The sequence below is a fragment of the Xenopus laevis genome, chromosome 6L (assembly GCF_017654675.1).
Source record: "Xenopus laevis strain J_2021 chromosome 6L, Xenopus_laevis_v10.1, whole genome shotgun sequence".
NCBI lineage: Eukaryota > Metazoa > Chordata > Amphibia > Anura > Pipidae > Xenopus > Xenopus laevis.
The window spans coordinates 97,710,089-97,733,036 of record NC_054381.1 but is presented as its reverse complement, the minus strand read 5'-3'; the positions used below and the strand labels follow the sequence as shown (position 1 = coordinate 97,733,036).

General features: G+C 39.1%; 1 protein-coding gene across 2 annotated transcripts in view; it reads right to left on the bottom strand.

Moving 5' to 3' along the window:
- The window catches only part of jarid2.L (jumonji and AT-rich interaction domain containing 2 L homeolog), a 142,020-nt gene that overhangs the window by 50,079 nt on the left and 68,993 nt on the right, over nt 1-22,948 (bottom strand). For both annotated transcript variants that reach the window (XM_018267806.2, XM_018267807.2), the window contains exons 4-5: nt 13,539-13,671; nt 2,762-2,931 (exon numbers count right to left, since the gene is read on the bottom strand). In XM_018267806.2, coding sequence (XP_018123295.1) covers nt 2,762-2,931; nt 13,539-13,671 — 303 coding nt within the window. The remainder of the gene's footprint in view (nt 1-2,761; nt 2,932-13,538; nt 13,672-22,948) is intronic.

Below are 22,948 nucleotides of genomic sequence, written 5' to 3'. Positions count from 1 at the left end.
GCATTTATCAAAATTAAAATGCATGACAAGCACAGATGTCTATACTGAAGCTTTAAGGAGGGTTGGTAGGAATACCTGCAAAGCAATCAGTTTTTAGATAGAAAATTCCCGATTCACCAACCAGGAGGCGGTTGGCAAGTAACCTGCCTGGGTATCAGGGTCAGCATGGGGTGTGAGTCTTCTCTTCCAGCCCTGACAATCAAGTAATTTCTTCCCCTTTACCTGGTTGAGCCACCTCTGGAGTGTCATCACTTCCAGTCCATGGTGACACCACTTCAGGTCATGTGGGCCCCTTTGTCAGGTGGTATGTAAATCCATTGTGAGTGCGGGCTGGGGGTCTGGGAAGAGGACATAGTGTATGCGGGTTGGACATGTATCTACCCAATTGGACCTGTGCAGCTATAGACAACAATATTTGGGGGCAAAACATTACGTCATCTGAATGTGGGCCTTTAGGTATTGTTGAATGGTATCTATAGGCACCTACAGACAACCACCTGAAGCATTTATCTTTGTTACTTATTAACACTGGGACTGAGCATCTGAGCATTACACACTGGGCTGGCAAATTCCAGTCAGGTGGCAACCACAGGAGTAATGAATGTTGGTTATTATTTATTTGAATCCAGGAAACAAGTAGCTCTGTACTAGGTCCAGCACTCTGCCTAACTTGACCCCTTCCACTTGGCCACCCTCTCCGACTGCAAACTGGTTGCTATGGGTTACTGGAGCTTGAGCAAACCCTGTCCTTGTTATTATATAAACTAATAAACCTTCTTGTAAACAAAACAACAAAGTAACTTCCAGCATCATATTTTGGGGTGAATAGCAGGAGTTAGATAAATCAAGTGCATATTCTGTGGAACACTTTCATGTCTATGATGAGAACTTGTGGAGTTCTGCTGGTTATTATGAAATAAAACCATGCTTCAAAGCCATCAAAGCAAGCATTGTGCTGCACGTGCTACGTAAAGCCTGGCACAGGAAAACAGCACATTAACATGTTCCCTTTATACCCCAGAGATATTTTTGCCAGAAGCAGCTCTAGTTTAACGATGCCTGAATTTTCCCCATGTGTAAAGAAATTAACACAACAAACAATAGATTATTGTTTAGTGAGTACCAACTCTATGATTAAAGGAGATATATTTCCACAAAATAAGTTCAACTTAATTAGCTTTTCAAGCACAAACTAAGCAAGCAGCAGATCCCATTAAACCATTTGCATCACAAAGCTTTTTTATATTCTTAACTGAGCCTGGCTTCCGTCATGGGATATTAAGAGCCATTTCAGATAGGTGTTATTGCCTGTTGCTGTGTGAGTAAACAGTGAGAACAGATGTCACATGCAGGTCTAATAGTTAAAGGACCAAAAATAAACATTATTCAACTGAATCAACCTGGCAGTTATTTCCATCCTGTTCATGTATTGACTAAATGAGTATTACATTTAAATGCATATTAAGTTCCTATGATAGTACCCTTTAAATATTCAGGCTCATGTGACCTAAGAAGTATAGTTTGTTTGGTATGTTTGTGTGCACAGTGAATCGTACAATCCCAGGGGGCAGCCTTTTTTTTAAAATGGCAATTTTCTATTTATGAATACCCAATGCCACATACTACTAGAAAAGTATAATTTTATGAAAATGGTTTGTTTACATGAAGCAGGGTTTTACATGTGAGCTGTTTTATGCAATATCTTTTTATAGAGACCTACATTGTTTGGGGGTATAGTTTTCCTTTAAAGTTCTGTTCCTCTAGTCTAAAGCCTCTATAGGCTCTTATACATTGATCTTTTCTATGAGAAAAAATACCCCCTGCTATCTGTCTATAATGCCGTCTTATGTCCCATGACAAGTGCCCTTTCTCAAGGGAAAACAACCCCAACAGTGACAGTCTACCCTCATAGTTTAAATATTCCCTTTAACCAGATTAGTTGCAAGTCTCTGCACTCTCTCCTGCTCATTAATATTATTTTAAAGGACTGTGAACAGCACTGCATACTCAAAGTGAAGCTTTACCAGGGATCTTTAAAGTTGCACTTGCAGCCACTGCCTTTCTCCCCCTTACTGTTCTGAATGGAGTGCTGCTGCACAAATTGATGCATGGAAACCCTGGAGCTACCACCACCTCCTCACCAGGTTTTGCTTAGCACCCTGGAACAATAGGCTCAGCGCACTTGCCTCTAGAGAACCAGGTATATGCGTCACCCTCACACTGAGCACTGGAAAGGACAACTTCCGCGAAAATTTTAAGTGTGATAGCTTTCAATTTACGTCAAAATACAATAGCGTTAATTTTGCACAACTTTGTTGCAATTGTGTAAGATGCAACTCCCCCTGTTGAGCACTAGGATTATGGGAACATCTCAATTGTGATTGAATTTGCACTTTGCTTTTTCCATTCCTCTCCTTTTCCCTCTTCCTGTAGATTACCCATCTTCCTTCATTCTGCCACTTTCCTTCATATCTGTCTTGAGGTCTCTACTTTCAAATTATTTGTAGCTCCCATTCTTCCATTCTTTACAAACCACTCTAATCTCAAACTTTCTTCTTCACCTCTATTCTTTGCCAATTCACTTCTCTTCCACATCTTTCCCATTCCATTCTCCTCTCTGTTCTTTCTGAAAAAAACCTCACCAAAAATAAAAACCAGCTGTTTAAAAATACCACTGTCTGCACTGCCTTACTTAAAATGTGACACATCCACATTAAATATCATTTACTGTTTATCTTATTGAGTTAGAACAACGGCTTACCTCTAAGACACAGAAACGTGAGGAAATCTTCAGTCTTGGGCTTGCGTTTGGAGAGGTCTGACATTTGAGTAATAGGAGGGGGTAGCAATGGCTCCACAATTTTAATGGGGGTTGTGCTCGGACTGTTTGGTTGGGATTGGGCAAATTTTCTTTGTGCTTGCAGCCTTGGCCTAAAATAAATAAAATGATAAGGATGATTATTAATATTTACATACTTATACCTAACAGATTGTACACTAAATGGATTTATACACACTACATGAAAAAAATGCAACCCATAACCAAAACAAGAGGTGGAGAGAATCCTGCCAAAAAGAGCTTATACTCTAAGCGATTAAACCACAGAACACATATAAACCCACACTAGACATAACTCTACACGTTACAAGACTATTCTACAGTGCATTGAACTAATCTGGTACATACCAGACAAACGCAAGTAAGCAGGTAACTTTAGCAAACACTTGGGGGCAGATTTATCAAGGGTCGAATTTCGAAGTGCAAAAAACTTTGAAATTCGACCATCGAATAGGTTAGTTCGACATTTGCAGTCGAAGGATTTTTAACATTATACGATTGTACTTCGACTTTTAAGCGACGATTTAAGAGTTCGATCGTACGATTTTACTTCGACTTCTAAAAACTTAGCCAAATGTTGGCTATATGTTCTAGGACAGGGGTCCCCAACCTTTTTAACTCGTGAGCCACATATAAATGTAAAAATTAGTTGGAGAGCAACACAAGCATGGAAACGTCTATGGGGATGTCAAATAAGGGCTATTATTAGCTGTTTGGTAGCCCCTATGTGGTCTGGTAGCCTACAAGAGGCTCTGTTTGGCAGTACACCTGATTTTTATGCAACAAAAACTTGCCTCCAAGCCTGGAATTCAAAAATAAGCTCCTGCTTTGGCGCCACTGGAGCAACATCCAAGGGGTTGGTGAGCAACATGTTGCTCGCGAGCTACTGGTTGGGGACCACTGTTCTAGGAGATCCCCATAGGCTAACATAGCAATTCGGCAAGTTTAAGGTGGCGAAGTCGAAGTCAAAATTTTATTAAAGAGACAGTACTTTGATTTTCGAATGGTTGAATCTGTGAAGTATTTTCACTTCGATTCAAAGTCGAATTTGGCCTATTCGATGGTCGAACTACCCAAAAATTACTTCGAAATTCGAAGTTTTTTACTTCAAAAATTCACTTCGACCCTTGATAAAACTGCCCCCAAGTAAGTCCATCTTAAGGCTTTTATGTTTGTTTATATAAAACTTCACAAGACCAGTAATTGCGAAAGCTGAAAAACAGAAGTATGTTTCAGTTTGACTGAAACATGGTTCAGGTAATGATATCATACTCAGACAGGATGTCAAAATACACGATCATAAAAAAAATGCAAAACATTTTTGATGCTAACTGTAGTCACTACTGGAAATCTCTAGGAATCCATGGTAGAAGGTGCTGTGAGGGGATCTAGTAGTGAGGTGCTGGTCACAGGGCCGGATTTTAGGGATGCACCGAATCCACTATTTTGGATTCGGCCGAACCCCCGAATCCTTCATGAAACATTCGGCCCAATCCTGAACCGAATCCTGGATTCGGTGCATCCCTACCGGATTTACATAGTCCTCACCCCTGTGCTCTCCCCTTTATTCATGCAAATTTTCATCATCTGGACCAGAACAATGGGGATTGGCGCATGGGAAATTTAAAAAATTATTATTATTATTATTCTCTCCAGCGCAGCCCCAGTGTTTTTGAACCAATGTGGGTGTGGTTGGGCAGCATGCTGCACCTCTAAAATCCTGCCGCCCTAGGCCTGGGCGGCCTTTCCTCAGATCCCCGCCTGGCTGCTCAATTACAGGAAGATGCTATAGGAGACAAGTTCTGCTAACCCATTACAAGGGGTGATGGGGATCAGTGCGGATAGTTTGCAGTTAGGTTACAGAAAAAGTAACAGTGATCCAGTAATGGTGATAGGAAAGAAGAGAAATCACTCTGATCCATAGGTACTACTGGGTAACAAACTGAACTGGACCATTACTTTGGGTCTCAAGGAAGAAGTGCTGATTTGTTCACTTGGAAACAAGTTACTGATTTTGAGAATTATACTTGGTATTAAGAAAAAAAGCTGTACTGTTCCATTATTGGGGGAACTGGAGTAGCTATACTAGCCCATTACAGTGGAGTGCTAAGAGCTAACCTTTTACAGAGATATGCAAGAGAAAATTTGTGCTGATTGATTAGTTGAGTCCTGGGCTGTAAAGCTGTGTAGATCTATTAAAACACAGTGAAAGAATAGAATATATGCAGATTCCTTACACATAGTACTGGGGTAATGAATGCTGACAGTGTTAGAGCGGGTCCTTTGTGAGGAATTGTGTGTCGTATAACATTGTTTCTGAATTAGAAGAAATACTCTGCTTATTCACATTTTAAAAATGAAAATGCATACATTTTAAATGTTACATCTTGAACTGCATTTGTATGCTCAGCCACCACTTGATTTATGTGTGCCACTGTGCCATTTAAGGCACCAGTAACACAAAAAATGAGGTGTGACACAAAAAGGGTGTTTTATTTAAATGATCATTTATTTTCAATAAAATACAATAAATAGCTTCTGCTTTGCATACTTCAAGGAAGTTACTAGAGCTCTACTCTAGATGGTTTCACCCTGCACAGCATACCAGCACTTAATGCTCATGCTCGCTTTTATTATAGGCAGAAAAGACATTGTCAATATTTACCTAATACTTAGTAAACAATTGTCATTACAACAAAAGTCAAATGAAAGAAAAATTATCTGAAAACACAATTGAATCCATTTAAATAAAATGCTAAGTAAATTAAATGCCACCTTTAAGGGTTATTACACACAAGGACATTCAGGGAGATTTAGTCGCCTGGCGACTAATCTCCTCATCTGCTATAATGAAAAGTCGTCTGCACTAAAGCACACACGGCACTTCGTTTTCCGAAGTTGCTTTTCATTATAGCGGATGGGAAGACACACGGCAGTTTGGGGAGATTGTCGCCCAGAAGAAGAGCCGATTAGTTGCCAGGCGACTAAACCCCCCCCGAATCTCTTCATGTGGACTAACCATAAGAGGTTACTGCAGCTTTAAATTCTGTTTAGCAAGGCAAGCTTTGTAACTGAAGCATAAAATTTCAGCCTTATTATATCTGAATGCTTCCACAGTTGTGTCCTAATATTAAACAGGTCTCTAGCCTTCCTCTGATGACAGCAGGATTGTATGGTCTGAATCATATAAGAAACAGGTCGTGTTCTCATGATGAGCACCTGGTCTTCAATCAGCTAAGCACATGAGATCGAAATGAAACAGCAATGCTATGACTTCACATTTGTTCCAGGCATTTTGGGAAAATGGTATAACTAGTTTAGCTGTTTTGTAGTTTGGCCAAAGCTTAAAGGATAAACCAGGATCTGTAGTACTAGAAACATACAAATAATTGGTACTGCATTTAGTGAAGGTATGCTATATTATTCTATAGCAGAGGAGTGCTGGCTCTTTTTATTAAATCACTATTTTTCTCTTTAATCTTCTTCATACCAATCATATCACAGCATAACTTTAGGGTAGAGACCGACAACCTAAAAAGAAAAATATCTACAAAATACCAGTTTAAGCAGATTATTTAAATCAGATGTACATTGCTTAAAGGCATGTTATCAATAAAATGCATTTAACAAGGTTACAGCATCACCCTATATAATAAAAGAACCACCTTCAAACCCCAAGTAATTGCCTTGCAGCTAACACACTATGAAAACATAAGTTCATTGCTTTGTATTAAAAGCGTCATGCAATGCAATTACAAGTAAATAAATCACATCTGTTGAGCTCTGGTTTCTGCCAACACTATTGTTTCAAATAAATAAATAAATAAATGGAGCCCTAGTATAATCGCACAGATGTGTATAGCCCCAAGAAAATGACTTGACTCTACTACATGCTGGGAGATTGTCAACAGTCTTAGGGCTCTTACACATGAGCGTTCTGACCTGCGCTCCCCTGCGTTCCGTTTTTTGGCGTTCAGCCGCAGGGGAGCGCAGGAATAGACGCAAGTCATTATTTCAAATGGGGCTGTACTCACTCAGGCGCGTGTAGGCACCGAACGCAGGAAAAATACAGCATTTTGCGTCTGAACCTGCGTTCGGCGCCTACAAGCGCCTGAGTGAGTACAGCCCCATTTGAAATAATGACTTGCGTCGATTCCTGCGCTCCCCTGCGGCTGAACGCCAAAAAACGGAACGCAGGGGAGCGCAGGTCAGAACGCTCATGTGTAAGAGCCCTAAGAGAAGAACAGGTTGGAGATCCATTATAAAGTACTAGGACAGCAAAAATGTATGCATTTTCCACTGTCACCTAACTGCTCAAGTGTCCTTGGTTAATAGCAATTAAACAAGTGCCCAAATTCAAGTTGTGGCTTGGGCGGTGGGGTCCTGAGGCAGCATTCCCTATGGGCCCCCCAGTCTGACACTGATTATATTCACTTTTTATATAGTCCAGACAGTGATTGAACTAAACTACCACTAAAAGTAGTTGAAAAGCAGTACCTGTGGGAAGCTTAAAGGGGAACTATCGCGAAAATGAAACTTTGTAAATACATAATATTCTGCATCATTTCTGAAATAATGACATTTGTGTTCACTATCCCTCTATCAGCATCTGTTTCTCTTCATTCTGTCTTCATGCAGCAGTTGGGTGTCAGATTGACTGTTTATATTCAATATATCTTATAGGGGGGCTTCCTTTCCTTGCAGATGAATTAGAGCTCTGCAAATAACGGATTCCAGTACAAACAAAATCAAAAAAAATAATTGCCTTTTGCACAAATTCTGCATGTAGAGAGACATGATGTCTGGTGATTTTAATAGAGTGAGCTCTAATAAAACTTCTAGGCAAAAGGAGCCCCCCTATATATATTGGATCTAAATGTCAATGAGATCTTGTTTCAGTATGCTGAAGCTTATATTACATTTTCATTTTCGCTACAGTTCCCTTTTAATACACTAAAATTGTGAAACCCAAAATAGTTTTTAAACTTAAAGGCTACGTGTCACCCAGACATAAAAAGTTGTATAATAAAAGTCATTTTCAAACTGAACATGAAACCCAAATTCTTTTTTTTTTTCATTAACACATCTATATCTGTTATGAACGCATTTTAAAAATCTCAGCTGTCAATCATATATTGTCTGGCCCCTCCTCTATGACTTTGATATAAAGGCGGGGAAGTTAATTACTTTCACTTTCCATTCTGCACTTAAAGAATGGATACCACTACCCCCTCAAATTCTCCCTCGCTCATCACCATCTAATTGTGTAGCCAGGGCATGGGCATCAGGTTCCCCATTCTCGCACAAAAGTAAGAATTTGGCATAATGTAAAGTCTTAATAACAGTGTCCACAAAATGTACCTTGCCTGATTTCTGTGATTGTGAATTCCCAGACTAAAGGGAACAAGATTATACAACATAATTTATATAGTATAAGTTTATCTTGCTTGACCAACAAAATAATTCCTTAGGGTGACACTTCCCCTTTTAAATGACAATGGACTATATATTTTTTATTGAATTGTACTTAGAAGGGTGAAAATATCTGACATTGTTTTTGGCATGATACAGTAAAGGCAGTAGGAAAACACAGGGGGCCATTTCTAGGACTGGTTTGTCACATATACAATGGCAAATGTCTATTTGTTGTCCGTGTTTTGTCGCGACTACAAAATGACAAAAAATAGCTTGACATAGGGGATACTGAGAATTGCCTCTACTAACACCAGTAAAGTATAATCACTTAAAAATACCTTTGTAGGCATATTTAAACGATTACATGATGATGATGACGGCGGCACTGTTCTAATTCAAAATCCGACTGCTGTGTTTATATGCATGGCCAATCTGATAAATAATTTTTATCTCCAAAATAGTAGTCAATTTTATTGCCAATTTCATGTAAAATAACATATGAACATATGTACATAGGTGTGTACATAATTTTATTTTAACATACACATATAATACATATACATATTTTTTTCTCATTTTCATAAGGAGATATTTATAGGAAATGTTTTTTATTTACATATATGTGAGGAACCCCTTTCACTGTTCAATACTACATACCAAGTTAAAACCATTTCTATGACTTGTATTGCCTACTAAGTTCTAGATTGACTCAGAAAGTGCAATGCAGTGTCAAATGAATGGTTCTTTAAGAGGTATGCTTAAATGGTGTAACTGCTCTTACTATAACAGAGTCCCACGAGATTTTTATAACCCCCAGTATGTCAAGGGTTGCACTGACTGCTAGCATAACAAGTTGGACAGAATGCCTCTAGTTGTTCATTGAGAAGGCACTAGTAAAGACATAGTTAGGACAGGCAGCAAGAAGGCTGTAACCCCTAGAAAAATGCTGATTTTAAAGAGACTCGGCAAGTGGCAAGTTCACTTTTCTTTTATGTCAATTATTAACATATTCTCTATTCGCCTGTTTAGGTCTGGGGAGAATAGCTATTGTATAACATGATCTTCTTGATGGAGGAGAAGAGCACTATTTGTAGAGCATTCTCATGGGCAATCCAAAAGCTGAAGATAGCCTTTAGTATATATGGGCACAAAAATGCTTTGCCATTTAAAGAAAATCCAGAATTAGCCCTATACTATATATAGTATAGGGCTGGAAAGGGTTGAAGGACAAGATAGGAAGTCCCACATTTTAGTCTGTATTGCCCCTGTACAGTATGCCTTCAATTGCATTATCAGGGCAGCAACACAAATGTACACACCTATCGGTGGCTTAAAGGTAGAACAGTTCGATACTTACCCACCAGGTAAATTCAGCATCAAATGCACAGAGTGTGAAGCAATTTACAAAAAAAAAAGGAAAACTGTTGGTAAAACACGTCTGTATTTAACATATTCTTGGATCAGGGGTGCATTCCAGAACAAACCAGGCTTAAACAAGGGATTTAAACTCATCATTAATTTCACCTATACCAATTCAAATTTCATTCAGCCTTTATTTCTTTTAACATAGAATAACAGTAGAAAATCAGTAATCCATACTAATGTATGCATGCATGTGATCTGTGAATGCTTGTTAATTAAATGTTGATCCACAACAGCATTCTTTTTCTACTCTTTGTAAAGTGAAAACTCGTTCTCCGAGTTCAATACCTATTAACTTTGGCAGGGGCTAAAGAGGCTTCAGCATGGCAGTTTTCCCAAGCAGCCAGGAGTCCCCAGACAGATTTAAGACAAAGAATGAATATTAGCTTTTGACTGGCCATTTAGGTTGGATCCAACTGTAAAAGCAAAGTCTTAGCCAAGAGTCTCCACACATAGATTTTCACCATGGCATCAATTACTCCATTTACGTGAAGGCAGTGATGAAAGGCCAGTCAACAATGATTTTCACACATTCCTGTTGCACTTAAACACATAGCTTAGTGGGGTAGGGAAGCACTGTACAATAAGCCAGAAGGTTTAATTAATAATACATACTCATCTCTGCAGAAATCCAATGTCAGAAATATATTACATGCTATTGTAATAAAGAATAAAATTATCTTTATATAACACCTACATTAGACATTGTTTGCAGGGCACAGCTATGAATTAAAGGAGAATTCAAACTGTTTGTAAAAAAACTCATACCCCCCAACCCAGGTAGAACCCCTTCTCACTCCTCCCCCCAGGCTAACTATCCCCCCCCCCCCACAGGGGAAATGCCCCATACTCCATATTTATCCCTCAGCGCAGATTCTTCCAGCGGAGTTGCACAAATCCATCTTCCACGATTTCTGTAAGCTGACCGAGAGATTGGTATTTCTGCGCATGCGTAGTTGGAGCAGTTTGCCACTTTATGACAACTGCGCATGTGCAAAATTACACGGAAACTGTTGATCTCTCAGTCAGCTTACCGAGATTGCGGAAGACGGATGAGTGCAACTCCGCTGGAAGAATCTGCGGCGAGGGATAAGTATGAGGCATGTTGCCGGGGGGTGGGGTGGGGTGGGGGGTACGAGTTTTTTTACGAACAGGTTGAATTCTCCTTTAATTCATAGCTGTGCCCTGCAAATGGTGTCTAATGTACAGGGCCGGCCTTAGGCCTATTGGACCAATTGGCCCCCGCACCTCTGGGGGCCCCGCACCAGAGGGCAGCACAGATAATATTTCCACCAGCACATGATGCTGCCTGGCCTGCCCCCCAACTTTGAGAGTCCAGCCCATCCCCAAATCCATAGGTCCAGCCCACCCCCAACTCTGATAAGCCAGCCTATCCCCCAAGTCCATAGGTCTAGCTCGCCCCCAACTCTCATAGGCCCAGCTTTCCTCCAACCTTGATAGGCCCTGCCTGCCCCCAATCCAACCAAGCCTGCTCCCAAGCTGAATCGGCCCAGCCTGCCCCAAACTAATTGGCCCACTCCACTCTCCTATTTCCTCCCTCTCTCTCTTACCCTGTGTGCCCCTATTATGTGCCCCTATTTCATCCCTCTCATTCTCTTACCTTGTCTGCCCCTTTCCTTTCTATTTTGTGCCTGTATGCCCTTATTTTCCTAAACACTTGGTGTGTCAGTAGCCAGCAACACTTTGCCTAGGGGCCCCGCCAATATGGTCCCAATTGGGCCCCACATTTGATAGGACCAGCCCTGCTAATGTAGGTGAATCCTTCTGCCTTCATTTTTCCCCTTCCCACCACTAATTTGCATTTGCAAATTAGGATTTGGATTCGGTTCAGTATTCTATAAAATAAAGAGAGCTGTGTATTCGGCTTCCCACTAGATATTGGTGGGATTGGCTTCCATTCAGCCACAGCATTTGTAATAGGGGCACCGATGATGGGGATTAAGCTTGTCTCACAGTCAGCTATCCAATGTATTCCACAGGCATTCAGCTGGGTTGAGGTCAGGGCTCTGTGCAGGCCAGTCAGGTTCTTCTGAAGTTATTTCAGCAAACCAGCTTCATATGGACCTCGCTTTGTGCTTGGGGGCATTATGGTTCTGAAACAGGAAAGGGCCTTCCAAAATTGTTGCCATAAAGCAGGAAACACAGAATTATCAAGACTGTAAATTAATAATGTAGTGTTAAGGTTTCCTTTCAATGAAAACAGGGACCCAAAACATGTGCAATATCATTATTTCTCCTCCACTAAAGTTTACAGTTGATATAAGTCAAATCAGGCAAACAGACAGACTGCTTTTTCTGGTGACAACTGGGAGAACAAATTCCACTGTTTCAGAGTGCTTGTCTTTATGACAATAAAGCCACTGCCTGGAACGGACCATGGTGATTTTAGGCTTGTCTATAGAATGGAGCTTTGCTACATAATTTTTTGAAAACTGCATATTTCAGCACTTATATCTTTCTGTGAGCTTGTGTGAACTACCATTTTGCAGCTGAAGTCTTCCATTTTCTTACAGTTAGCTAAAGCAGTTCTAGCAGGAAAGTTGGCAAAAGGTTGGAAAGGTGGCATCTTATGATAACTACTGGGCAGTCTTCTGACATTTGTTGCTAAATATTACATGGCTGTCTACTTTATTATTACAGCCCTAAGGCAAGAGCTCCTCCTGGAATTCCATTTGTGAAAAAAAAAATTCTGCCCCACCAAGAGAAACGCATGTGATCAGATCCTTTTTTGCATCATTTTACCTTAACATTGCAATTGTGGGACAGCACATTTGTTCTTTCAAAAGAATAAAAAAAAGGTAATTACATTAAGGTCATATGGAAGAATACTATGGATGCAACGAAACCACTATTTGGGATTCGGCCAAATCCCTAAATCCTTTGTGAAATATTTGGCCGAATACCGAACGAATCTCCTGCTGAATAACAAATGCTTTAGAAAAAAGTATGTCAACTAAAAATACTCCCTTGCAGTCTAACAGGAAAAGGCATTAATATTCTAAAATCTGCAAACAAGAGAGGTAATCACGTGAATAACCTGACATGAACCTGAGGACTTTCTATTCAATTTTGGTGAAAAGACAGCTAACAATGGCTGTACAAAACTGAAAACAGATCAAGTGTATATATTCCCAAAACATAAAAATAGACCCAAGCAACCGCATAATGTCAGTTAAACTGCTTGTGGTCCTACTTACTTTATTTGTGGTCTTTGGTTACTTCTCATACTTTCATGCTTTTTAAAGAAGAGCTAAAGCCATTTTTTATAGTCCTTACATTCAAAGTATAACAAAACTCTAGTGATCTATGGCCTTGGATACTATTCGTTTCTTTTGTTGACCATCACTTCGTAGAAAGTAGTATAAACTGCTCAAACCTGTCCTGCAGCACCTTTCAGCATCGGCAATCGTTTATGTTTCAGGTGCGACATCCCTCCTGGAAGAACATTCTGACCATTTTATCCTACGGATTGTAACTATTCAATCAATCTCATTCTCAACATACTAGTCCGCACATTTTTCCACCATAATAACCAGCACATTCTCATCATTCTATCAAGTACTCTTTCAGTGTTACAGGTTCCCATGCCTTTCTACCCAGCACATCCTCACCATTATAACCATTGCATTCTGCACATCTCAGAAGAGTTTGTAGGCTTTGAGACTGTCCGTCAAATATCATGCAATTACCTATTGAAAATGTAGTTTTCAAGGAGATGTCTAGCTACACAAGTGACATTACAGGACATTGTCACTTCGACCTCTGTATTTTCTCTGTTTTGTTCGCCAGTGAATAATTATGTTATGGTATACTTCATTTATTAGGTAGATCTTATTCTCACCTTTTCCTCACTGGCCCATCTTCTGAGTCTGATGAAGTTACACTGTTGGTGTGTGAAGACCCTTGTGACGTATCATCTTTCTCAGTTTCTGATGATTGCACTGATCCTTTAGTTTGTCCATTAAGGAGGAGACCTGCAAAGGCCAGAGAGTTAGTAGTGTTGTACATACAGTGATAGCACAATTTCACTTACCATGCAGCAACAATTTTACTGTGACAATTTGGATCTTGGAAACAGAATGTTTTATTAAAATGTGTAGCATATTGCCAGGATTCCTGACAAAATGCATTTCAAGGGAAACAAATTTTTCTGCTTAAACCCTAGCTTCTTTTCTGCTTGTATTTTTTTTCTGTACACATGGGCCTGGTTACTTTCTTCTTTAACCTCAGTCTCACTCCAACTAACTCAGAACTAAAACCATGCATTGCACTATTGTGCAGATGATCCTCCACTACCTGGCTGAAATTGTATTGGGTGCTTTCGGGCACCTTCTATTTAATTTTATTGAGGGGGTAATTTAGGGTGTTTAAACTTGTAACTTATATAAAACTTCAGCAGTGGATACAACATTGTCTATGGATGATACATACCTCCCAACATTTCAAATCAGAAAGAGGGACAAAAAGTTCCATGTGCAAAATGATTTTTTCTTTTTAACACCCCATAAATACCATGTCCATTTTACAAAATATGGCAGGTTATGGAAACTCTGAACACATTTCTGGGGGTCATATGCTATGTGCTATTACAGTTTTGATAATGAAGGTGCTGTAAGTCTCAGTTCTGCCAAGAGACTTGCTTATTTCAAATAGTTACAAGTGTTTCTTTGCTTAGCTTAAATAGTTACAAATGTATCTAAGTGCAGGTGCTGCGTATTCTGGGCTCTCTGCCAAAAAGCCTCTTATTTAATAAAGTTTTAGAAACTTTAGAAACTGGCGTCAGTAGATCAAAGAGAAACTCGGTACATTTCAGTAAGAAACTGAGCTGGACTGCCCTGCGAAAAACAGGATAGTTGGAATGTACAGTATGTGATACCATCCACAAATTCAATGACAAAAAAATTAAATAAGTCATTTACTATGACAATAATGTATTTAATGGAGAAGGAAAGGTTAAAACTACAGAATCCCCTTGACAAAGGCTAGTGTGCCGAAACGTTGGGGTAGTCTCATCCTTTGGCAAAGTGTATCCGTTCCTTGTGATTTGTTTTTCTCCTTTTTGCTTTGAAACTGATGGTATGTATATTCTTGTCAGCACTGTTATGTATAAATTGTTTGGTATAAGATATTGATTTACCTGATGTATATTTTATATCTATATAAAAAGAAATTTACTTTATACCACCTCCTGTCTGTATATTATTCAGTATGCAAACCCACTGTATGTGATGTTCTAGAGCGGTTTACTCATATATGGTAAAGCATTCAACAGAATAAATTTAGTGTTCTAGCTTGCACTATTGTGGCTAAGCTATTGGCAATAATTTGCCTTCTTCTTTAAGAATGAATGTGCTACAAAGAAGACACTGTTCAGAGTACACTATAAGAAACTAAGCCGTCAGTGTTATCTTGCATTTCTGTAGGGCCACCTTAGTAGGTTCCACTATGCAGGTATCACTAAGGCCTGTTTTTGTTGTCAAATCACTCTCTACCAAACAGCAGAAGTGCCTAGCACAGATAGTTAGTTTGTTTTTAGTAGAGTATATACTTAGTATCGTTACGAACATCCATCTGATTGTAGCACAAGCATCACTTCAAAGTTCTCTCTTTTAGTGCCATTTAAAATGTCCTGTGGGAAAAATGATGCCAAGTTCTTTTTCTAACACAGGGAAAATCTGCACTATTAGTATGGGTCCACTGTAAAGTGACTTAAACAGGGCATAAACCTATGGTTAAAGGATTTTCAATGGACCACATACTAAATATTCTGATGATACCTGAAAAAAGGCTGTAAAAATAAACTAGTGATGCACTGAATCCACTATTTTGCAAATCCAGAATGCTTCATGAAAGATTCGGACCGAAAATATTTCACTGAATCGGAGCCCTAATTTGCATATGCAAATTAGGACTGGGAAAGGCTAAAAAATTGTTAACTTCCTGGTTTGTGTGATGAAAAGGATTCGGTTCAGCCAAGCACTTGGATTTGCACAAATCCTGCTGAAAAAGGCCCAATCCCAAAACGAATCCTGGATTCAGCGCATCCCTAAAATAAACGTACTTGAGTCACTCGTCCATAGTTTATTGATGGTCACAGCATTAAATTTATTTACCTTTTTTAGGCTAATTACACACTGTGTTTTCTCCATTGGTGTACATATACCAGTAGAAAAAAAAGGCGATCCACTGCCTTTTGCCCCCTGAATGTACATGCACTGATAAGCATGGGATTGGCCTGTCAGCGGACAAAAAGAAGATTGGGGCACAAAAAATGATATACAGTGAAACCTTAATTTTACACCATTTTTTCTGGTTCCTTGAAAATTGCAAAATGGGGATTCTATTGTAGTATGAATTTTCACTCTGAAATTCATTGTATGTGTGCGATGAAAGTCTGATCTCGTGTATGTAAGTGGCCACACACACAAGGGCTGGAAGGCAGTAGATTAACCTTATATATTAACACTGGCATATATACAAATTTTGTGCCATTAGCCTTATAGAGAACAGTATCTTGCACTCAGTTACATATCAAGAGTCTGATATATTTTTAAAAGGTACAAGATGCACTTTCCCATAGACTTTACTGGCATTTTATATTTAATGCCCTTGAAAAAGCAGATTTTTATCTGATGTTATGGCACACAATTATTGTCAGTATTTCTAGGTCAGACAGGAATAAAATAAAATACCTAGAAATTAGAGACACGTGGGCTGCAAAGAAATAGCTTCAATGATGCATGGCTGGAATTCCACTGTTGGTTGTTAGAATAATTATGACTGTAGCACTATTGGAAACCATTTAATGACCCTTTCTTTTTGGAGTTTCTACAGACCAGAAATTGCTGCTAGGTTAACATGAAAATTATGGCTTGTATTAACTATACGATATAAATGATCTCTTAGGAGAAAAGCAAAAGGAGTACTTTGACTACTGCAATTGTTTCAGCCAACATATTATGTGATTCTATGTAAATTGTTTAAGACAGTCCTTAAAATTGCCAGTACATGGTTTGAAGCAATAAAGGCAAGGCACACAAGCGCATTTTCAGGTGAAGGAAAGCATTGATGAATTTTTGGGGGTGATTGTATGTGTTGATGCAGCATTTTGACCAGGAGAAAAGAAAGTTGCTGCATGACAGATATGACAAAGGTCTTATGGGAATTTCCTATACCTCAATATACTTTATAACACAGATCTTCAGACATTTTTGGATTACACTCTACTTTGCAGTCTCATTAGTAGAAAAAAGTCACAGATATGTAATATAAAAAGTCACTCTGCTATTATTTCAAGGGATATCAAAAAAGCATTAAAATGTTCTTTCTATGCCCCTAAATGGACTTCAGGGAGGGCATTTCTATAGACCCCCTCACTGCTTTGGACAAACTTCGGAATTAAGCCCCACTGTAGTTTCTGTACCGTTATTGTAATAATTGCCTTTGGGAAATGGAACACAAGGGTACCCCTGTCATTTGGCTTGCCATGTTTTAAAACTTACTAAGGATTTAGCAAGGAGAGAATGTGGTTGTGCACCAAAGAACTATACAGTGTGCCACTATCACAAATATTCTTTAATTAGGGACCAATATAAGTTGCCAACTTATTAATACCAGACTAAGTAGCTACCTACTGTCATGTGCATGGGGAAAGCAGCTGCCTGCCTATCAAATAACTGTATGGGGAACAGACAGATATCTGTTGAGAAGTTTTAAAAGATTCATTAAGCAAGCCTGATTTGGGCCACCTTGTGGGTAGCCAGAATGAGAGAGCTTTACTTGTTTTGTGACTTTGCCAATATCTATATACCTGTTGTGAAACAGGGGGCAAAACTTCCTTTTAAAGTCGACTATACCGATATTGTCTGACCATTTAGGCATATAAAGCAACTAAGGGGGACATTTATGTCTGGCTAAAAAGAAGTGTATCTGCATGTGTATGGACCCTCATACAATATCTGACCTTAGGGTCAGGGTTGATTGGTTGAAGTACTGTACAGGTTGGCCCAATGACAATGGTTATATGAATATGCTATTTGTGGTTTGGAGCTACACACACTGAATATTATATAGTGAATAAAGTACCCCCTCTTGTAAAATATAAGGATATTAGAAGTTACCGAGGAGTTTCATGACCATATAAAACACAAGGCCGAAGGCCGAGTGTTTTTAAACAGGTCATGGAACTCCGAGGTAACTTCTAATTTCCTCATATTTTGCAACTGGGGGTACTTTATTTATTATAATACACAAATTTCAGTGAGTCATGTGACAGAAATGACATCAGAACTCACCGTTTATAACTGATGACATCAGAACTCACCGTTTATAAGGATATAATTTACAAGATATTCATGGTTTTTGTGTATTATATGCATATAAAAGGAAAACTTTCACTTTTTTACTTTAAACTTGCAAGTATCATTATTATTTTTTCTGAACTAATTTTTTTACACCACACATTTTTTCTTTTTTTCTGAAAGGAGATATTTTCTGAACAGCGATTGTTATCATTGGCCCAGGCCTAAACAAACATAGAATGTTCTTGATCTTCCATCCATAGGGTCATGTGGATGATAATCGGCCCCTACACTCCTAACAGCTTTCTGATGTGCCTACACCCATAGCCACTACGTTGGCCCAAGTGCAGGCACACAGTGTAGATTTTGGCTACAAAATGTATATTTGCTTGCTCTGCTGCCAAAATCTGCTCTGTGTGACTGCATTTGGGCTGATGCAGTGGCTTCGGGTGCAGGCACAAAAGAAAAAGGTTAGGAGTGTAGGGGCTGATACTAAGTCTGTATATATCTACAGGACATGAATCTGCCTAGGGTGCCTGTAGCCTAAGAACCCTAATTTAAAAAACAGCTATATATAAATAAATTATAATGAAGACGATGAAAACTGGACGTATATGATTTAACAAGTTACCACACATTTCTGAAATTTGAGGTTCACGTTTTGTGAATATTAATCTGCTTTCAGATAAACTGAAAACGGTCTTTCAGACCCCCCCCCACAAAAAAAAAAACAACAAGGCTTTGAGGCCATAGTTTAATTACCATGTAAGCGCTCCCCTATGTACTAGGACTATAAATACCTAAATACTTGCTGTCTGAAAAGGAATTGCAGTTTAAAAGGCTATTGCTTAAAGAAAAAAAGAGATTTGTTTTTTTTTAATGAAACAATACTCCGAGAAGCTTTAGCAGCCAAGGTAATGTGATCCTTCAGTGATATACAGAGATAATAATCCTCTTACGCATGACTGACTGCTTTTGTTGAGACACCTAATAACATTTATGTAACACAGGCATAAAATAGATCCCCAATGTTACACAAGTATCGTTGCAAAGCCTGTTTGGAAGAAACCTGCTAATCGTTAAAAGCTGTCATCGAGTTTGCAAAAATGAGTGTAGTATACCCACAGGACTAGTTTTTTACTTATTATATGCAGTATTTTTTAAGATTGCTGATCAGAGGGAAAGGATATTTGAAAACTCAGCACTCCTCTAAGGTAATTTACTAAAATCATAGATCTATATATACAGTACATCACTAAACGAAAATCGTCACAAAATGTTTAAAAAGCAAGAAATGATCGGTAAATTTCAAATTACCTGTTCCAACAATCCACAAAAATAGACACATGGGGCTTGAACCACTCAGCTAAGAATACCACTCCCGGGCCATCAATACGATCTGGTATCATAACGCCTAAAATAAGCCCAGTACCTCCTTTAACAATTGGATGCATCACCAATGCAATCCACAACCGACCACCGCAAGAACCAGCTCTCCAGCTTTAATCGCAGAGTAGATGTGACCGTGGCCTAGAGTAGGAACAAATCCAGCTACTACAGCCCCATCTCTTTAATAATTACGAATGCAAAAATTCTAGCTAAAATACTTGCTGCCAGACTCCAACAAAACATAGTAGGACTTGATAAATCCCGACAAATCTGACTTCATGCATGGACGATCAACAAATGTCAAAAAATGTCAACCTGAGGAGACTATTCACAAATATCCACATACCTTACACCAAAAGGGGCTCTAGGGTTATATCATCGCTTGATTCAGAGAAAGCTTTTGACTCCATTGAATGGAATTACTTGTGGAAGTCCTCCAGCTCTTTGGCCTCAGAGAGAGATTTATTTATTGGGTTAAACTTTTATGAACTTTGTTATGAACTTGTTAGGGTAAGTGGTTTTAGATTTCCCCTCTTTTCGCTGGCTAAAGGAAAAACACAGAGCTGTCTCCTTTCCCTCACCTTGTTTGCCTTATCGATTGAACCCCAGGCCACATTGATTAAGAAAACTGATCAATTCAAGGGTCTATCCTATCGTACTACCGTAGAAAAGGTATCATCACACTTTGCTGACAATCTTTTGATATATTTAGCCTATTCCAATGAATCGCTAATCAATCTATTTCAAATAGTGGATTGCTTTGGTCAGTTCTCAGGGCTTCAAATCAACGGTGACAAATGTCTATTGTTCCCTATAGATGATTTCCAACTACCAGAATTCCCCCATGATGTTCAGCTAAAATGGGTATCCTCTTTTAAATACTTGGGTACAGAATTCATCAGGATACTACACAATATGCCTAATTAAACCTCTATGACCGAAGACTTTATGAATTGGTCCAAACTTCCTCTTACTATTTGGGGTCATATTTAAACCTTTAAAATTATTTATCTGCCTAAATTACTTTACGTTTTTCTGAAGAAGCCACTTGGATGAGTGGTGAAATGTTTTTTAAGAAAACTCTAAATGTCCAGTTGCCCTTGACTTAATTCTACTAGATACTGCAGATCTGGATAAATGAGAACCTTCATAGACATATTGCTAAAGGGATCTTTCAACAAATTAAATTTCTACTCCAATTAATATGAAACAACAAGTCACCAAAAGTGGCCTGGGAAAAAACTTACATCCCCATATAGCCCTGGGGCCAAGCCCTCCTGAACCTATATTTGTACTATCTAGCCTCGCAATTCTACTGCCTACACTGGTGCTTCCTCTGAAACCCATACAATCCATATTGGCTTTTACGTACAGTACACTGATGTTGGAATCCATAGCCCATCTTCAAAAATTTCCATTCCGCTATAGTAAAGATTTCTCTCTGTCCCCACCACACACTCTTCATTCAATACAAGGATGGCAATCCACCATAAAAAGACTTGGGGACCATATCAGAGACTAAGGATTTCGCACATATCAGGAACTGTCCCAAAAATACAGTCAACACTACTGGGAGGTTACAAACAATTATATTTTTATTAGGCAAACAAAAAACAAACAGTCTTTGATTAAAGGATCAATTTAAATTGTCCAATTGAATAAAGAAATGCTAAAAAGAACATTTACCTCATAATTTGCATTCTTTTCATGTGACAAATGCCAAAACCTGGAAAGACAAGTGAATGTGACAGCCTCTAGGCCTCATTTACTAAAAGGGCAGCATACAAAACACAAACAAATGGGAGAAAAACAGTGGGCTCTGAATACTGTCCCACATAAATGCACAAAACAAATGTCTCAACACTTTCCCATGAATTAAGTTCTGCCTCCATTTGAAGTGCTGTATTCATGAGGAGTGGCCTGAAGGCATTATGTGGATGTCCCCTTGGAAGCCTCCTAGCTTGGGTGTCATTCAGACGTGAAAGCTAGGAAGTCGCAGCAAGCACTGTACAATACAAGGCTTTAAGCATCTAGTAAAGCGGTTTCGCTTATGGCCATAGCCGATCCAAAACTGGGAACCATACACATGTGTTGAACTTTGTTATAGTAACCAAGGGAGTTATTTTTGTGGCTCCACTTTGTAATGCAGTTAAGCTGACATGAGCTCTATGAATCTGTATATGTAAAAGTTAGCAGAATCCCTGAAATAATGCATACATTCCAACATGCCTCTGCTAAAACTGATTTCCATATATGCCTCACTTTCATTTATGCCTCACAGACTTGGTTATTTATATGGAGCCAAAGAGGAGGACAAATAACTTGGGCCAAAATACTCATCCCCTGCTGTAGCAGGAATCTAAGGGTATTTCAGGTCAGCAGAGAATCTAAATTTTTAAACAAGGCCAGTTAGCAGGGGATTACATAAAAACAAGGCATTAGCTATACAGTTTTCATTGTCACTCTGTGCATTACGGAGTTGAATATCGGTCCAAAAAATAAACAAGACTTAACTTTTGAAAGCACAAGTATAGAAACATGAAAAACGTATATATTTTTTTTCTAGTCCAGGGCACCACAAGGCTAGTGATGGACAGTTTTTCTAAAACTGCAAAAAGTCACTTAAGACAAGACACACCATGGCTGCATATAGCATGGTTTATCTGAGATGCCAATTAGTGAATGCTGCAGCAAAGCCACACTTGCTTAAAGGGGAACTAAAGTCTAAAATAGAATAATGCTAGAAATGCTGTATTTTGTATACTTAATATAAATATGAACTTACTGCACGAGAAGCCTAATTAAACAAATGATTTATGCTTTCAAAGTTGGCTGCAGGGGCCTGTCATGTTGTAACTTTGTTAAACATCTTTGCAAGACCATGCACATGCTCAGTGTGATCTGGGATTCTGTTTAGAGGTTAAGCTTAGGGATCATCATAAATTATCAAAACAGCACAAGTCAAATAATATATGCCATAGAAGCCGATACAGCAAAACAGATTAATAATCAGAATATGCTTACTGCACTGGGTCTGTGGATATAAATATCTACACATTTGCAGGCTGCTCTACAGGGAAACATACAAAGCTGCTTGAGTTCTGGGAAGTAAGGTGTTCAAACACTCCCAGGATCGGACTGGGGGGCCCGGGGGCCCACCGGGACCAATGTCCAGGGCCCGCCCCCCTACTATGACACGCCGAGCGCGCCTGTGTGATGACGCCTGAATTAATTGGTGCTGCGCGCATTTGCAGATGGCGCTGCCATCGGGAGAGGGGACTGAACACTCCCACATCATGATCCCTCCTAGTGTTACCGGATAGGCCAGAATAATATGTGTTGGTTCTGGGAGTTTGGTCTCTATGGAAAGAGAATTCAATTTCCTACCTGATATTTATAGTTGTATCATTTTGCTATACACCCACAAATAGTTTAGGCTGGTTAAAAAATCTATGTATCCAGAACAGCCTGTTGTAAATTGGTGACCCGTCCTCACCTTTCTCATTGGATATGGCCTATTTCTTCCCAACCTGGATATCAAGGGTCCAGACCACTGGGAAGA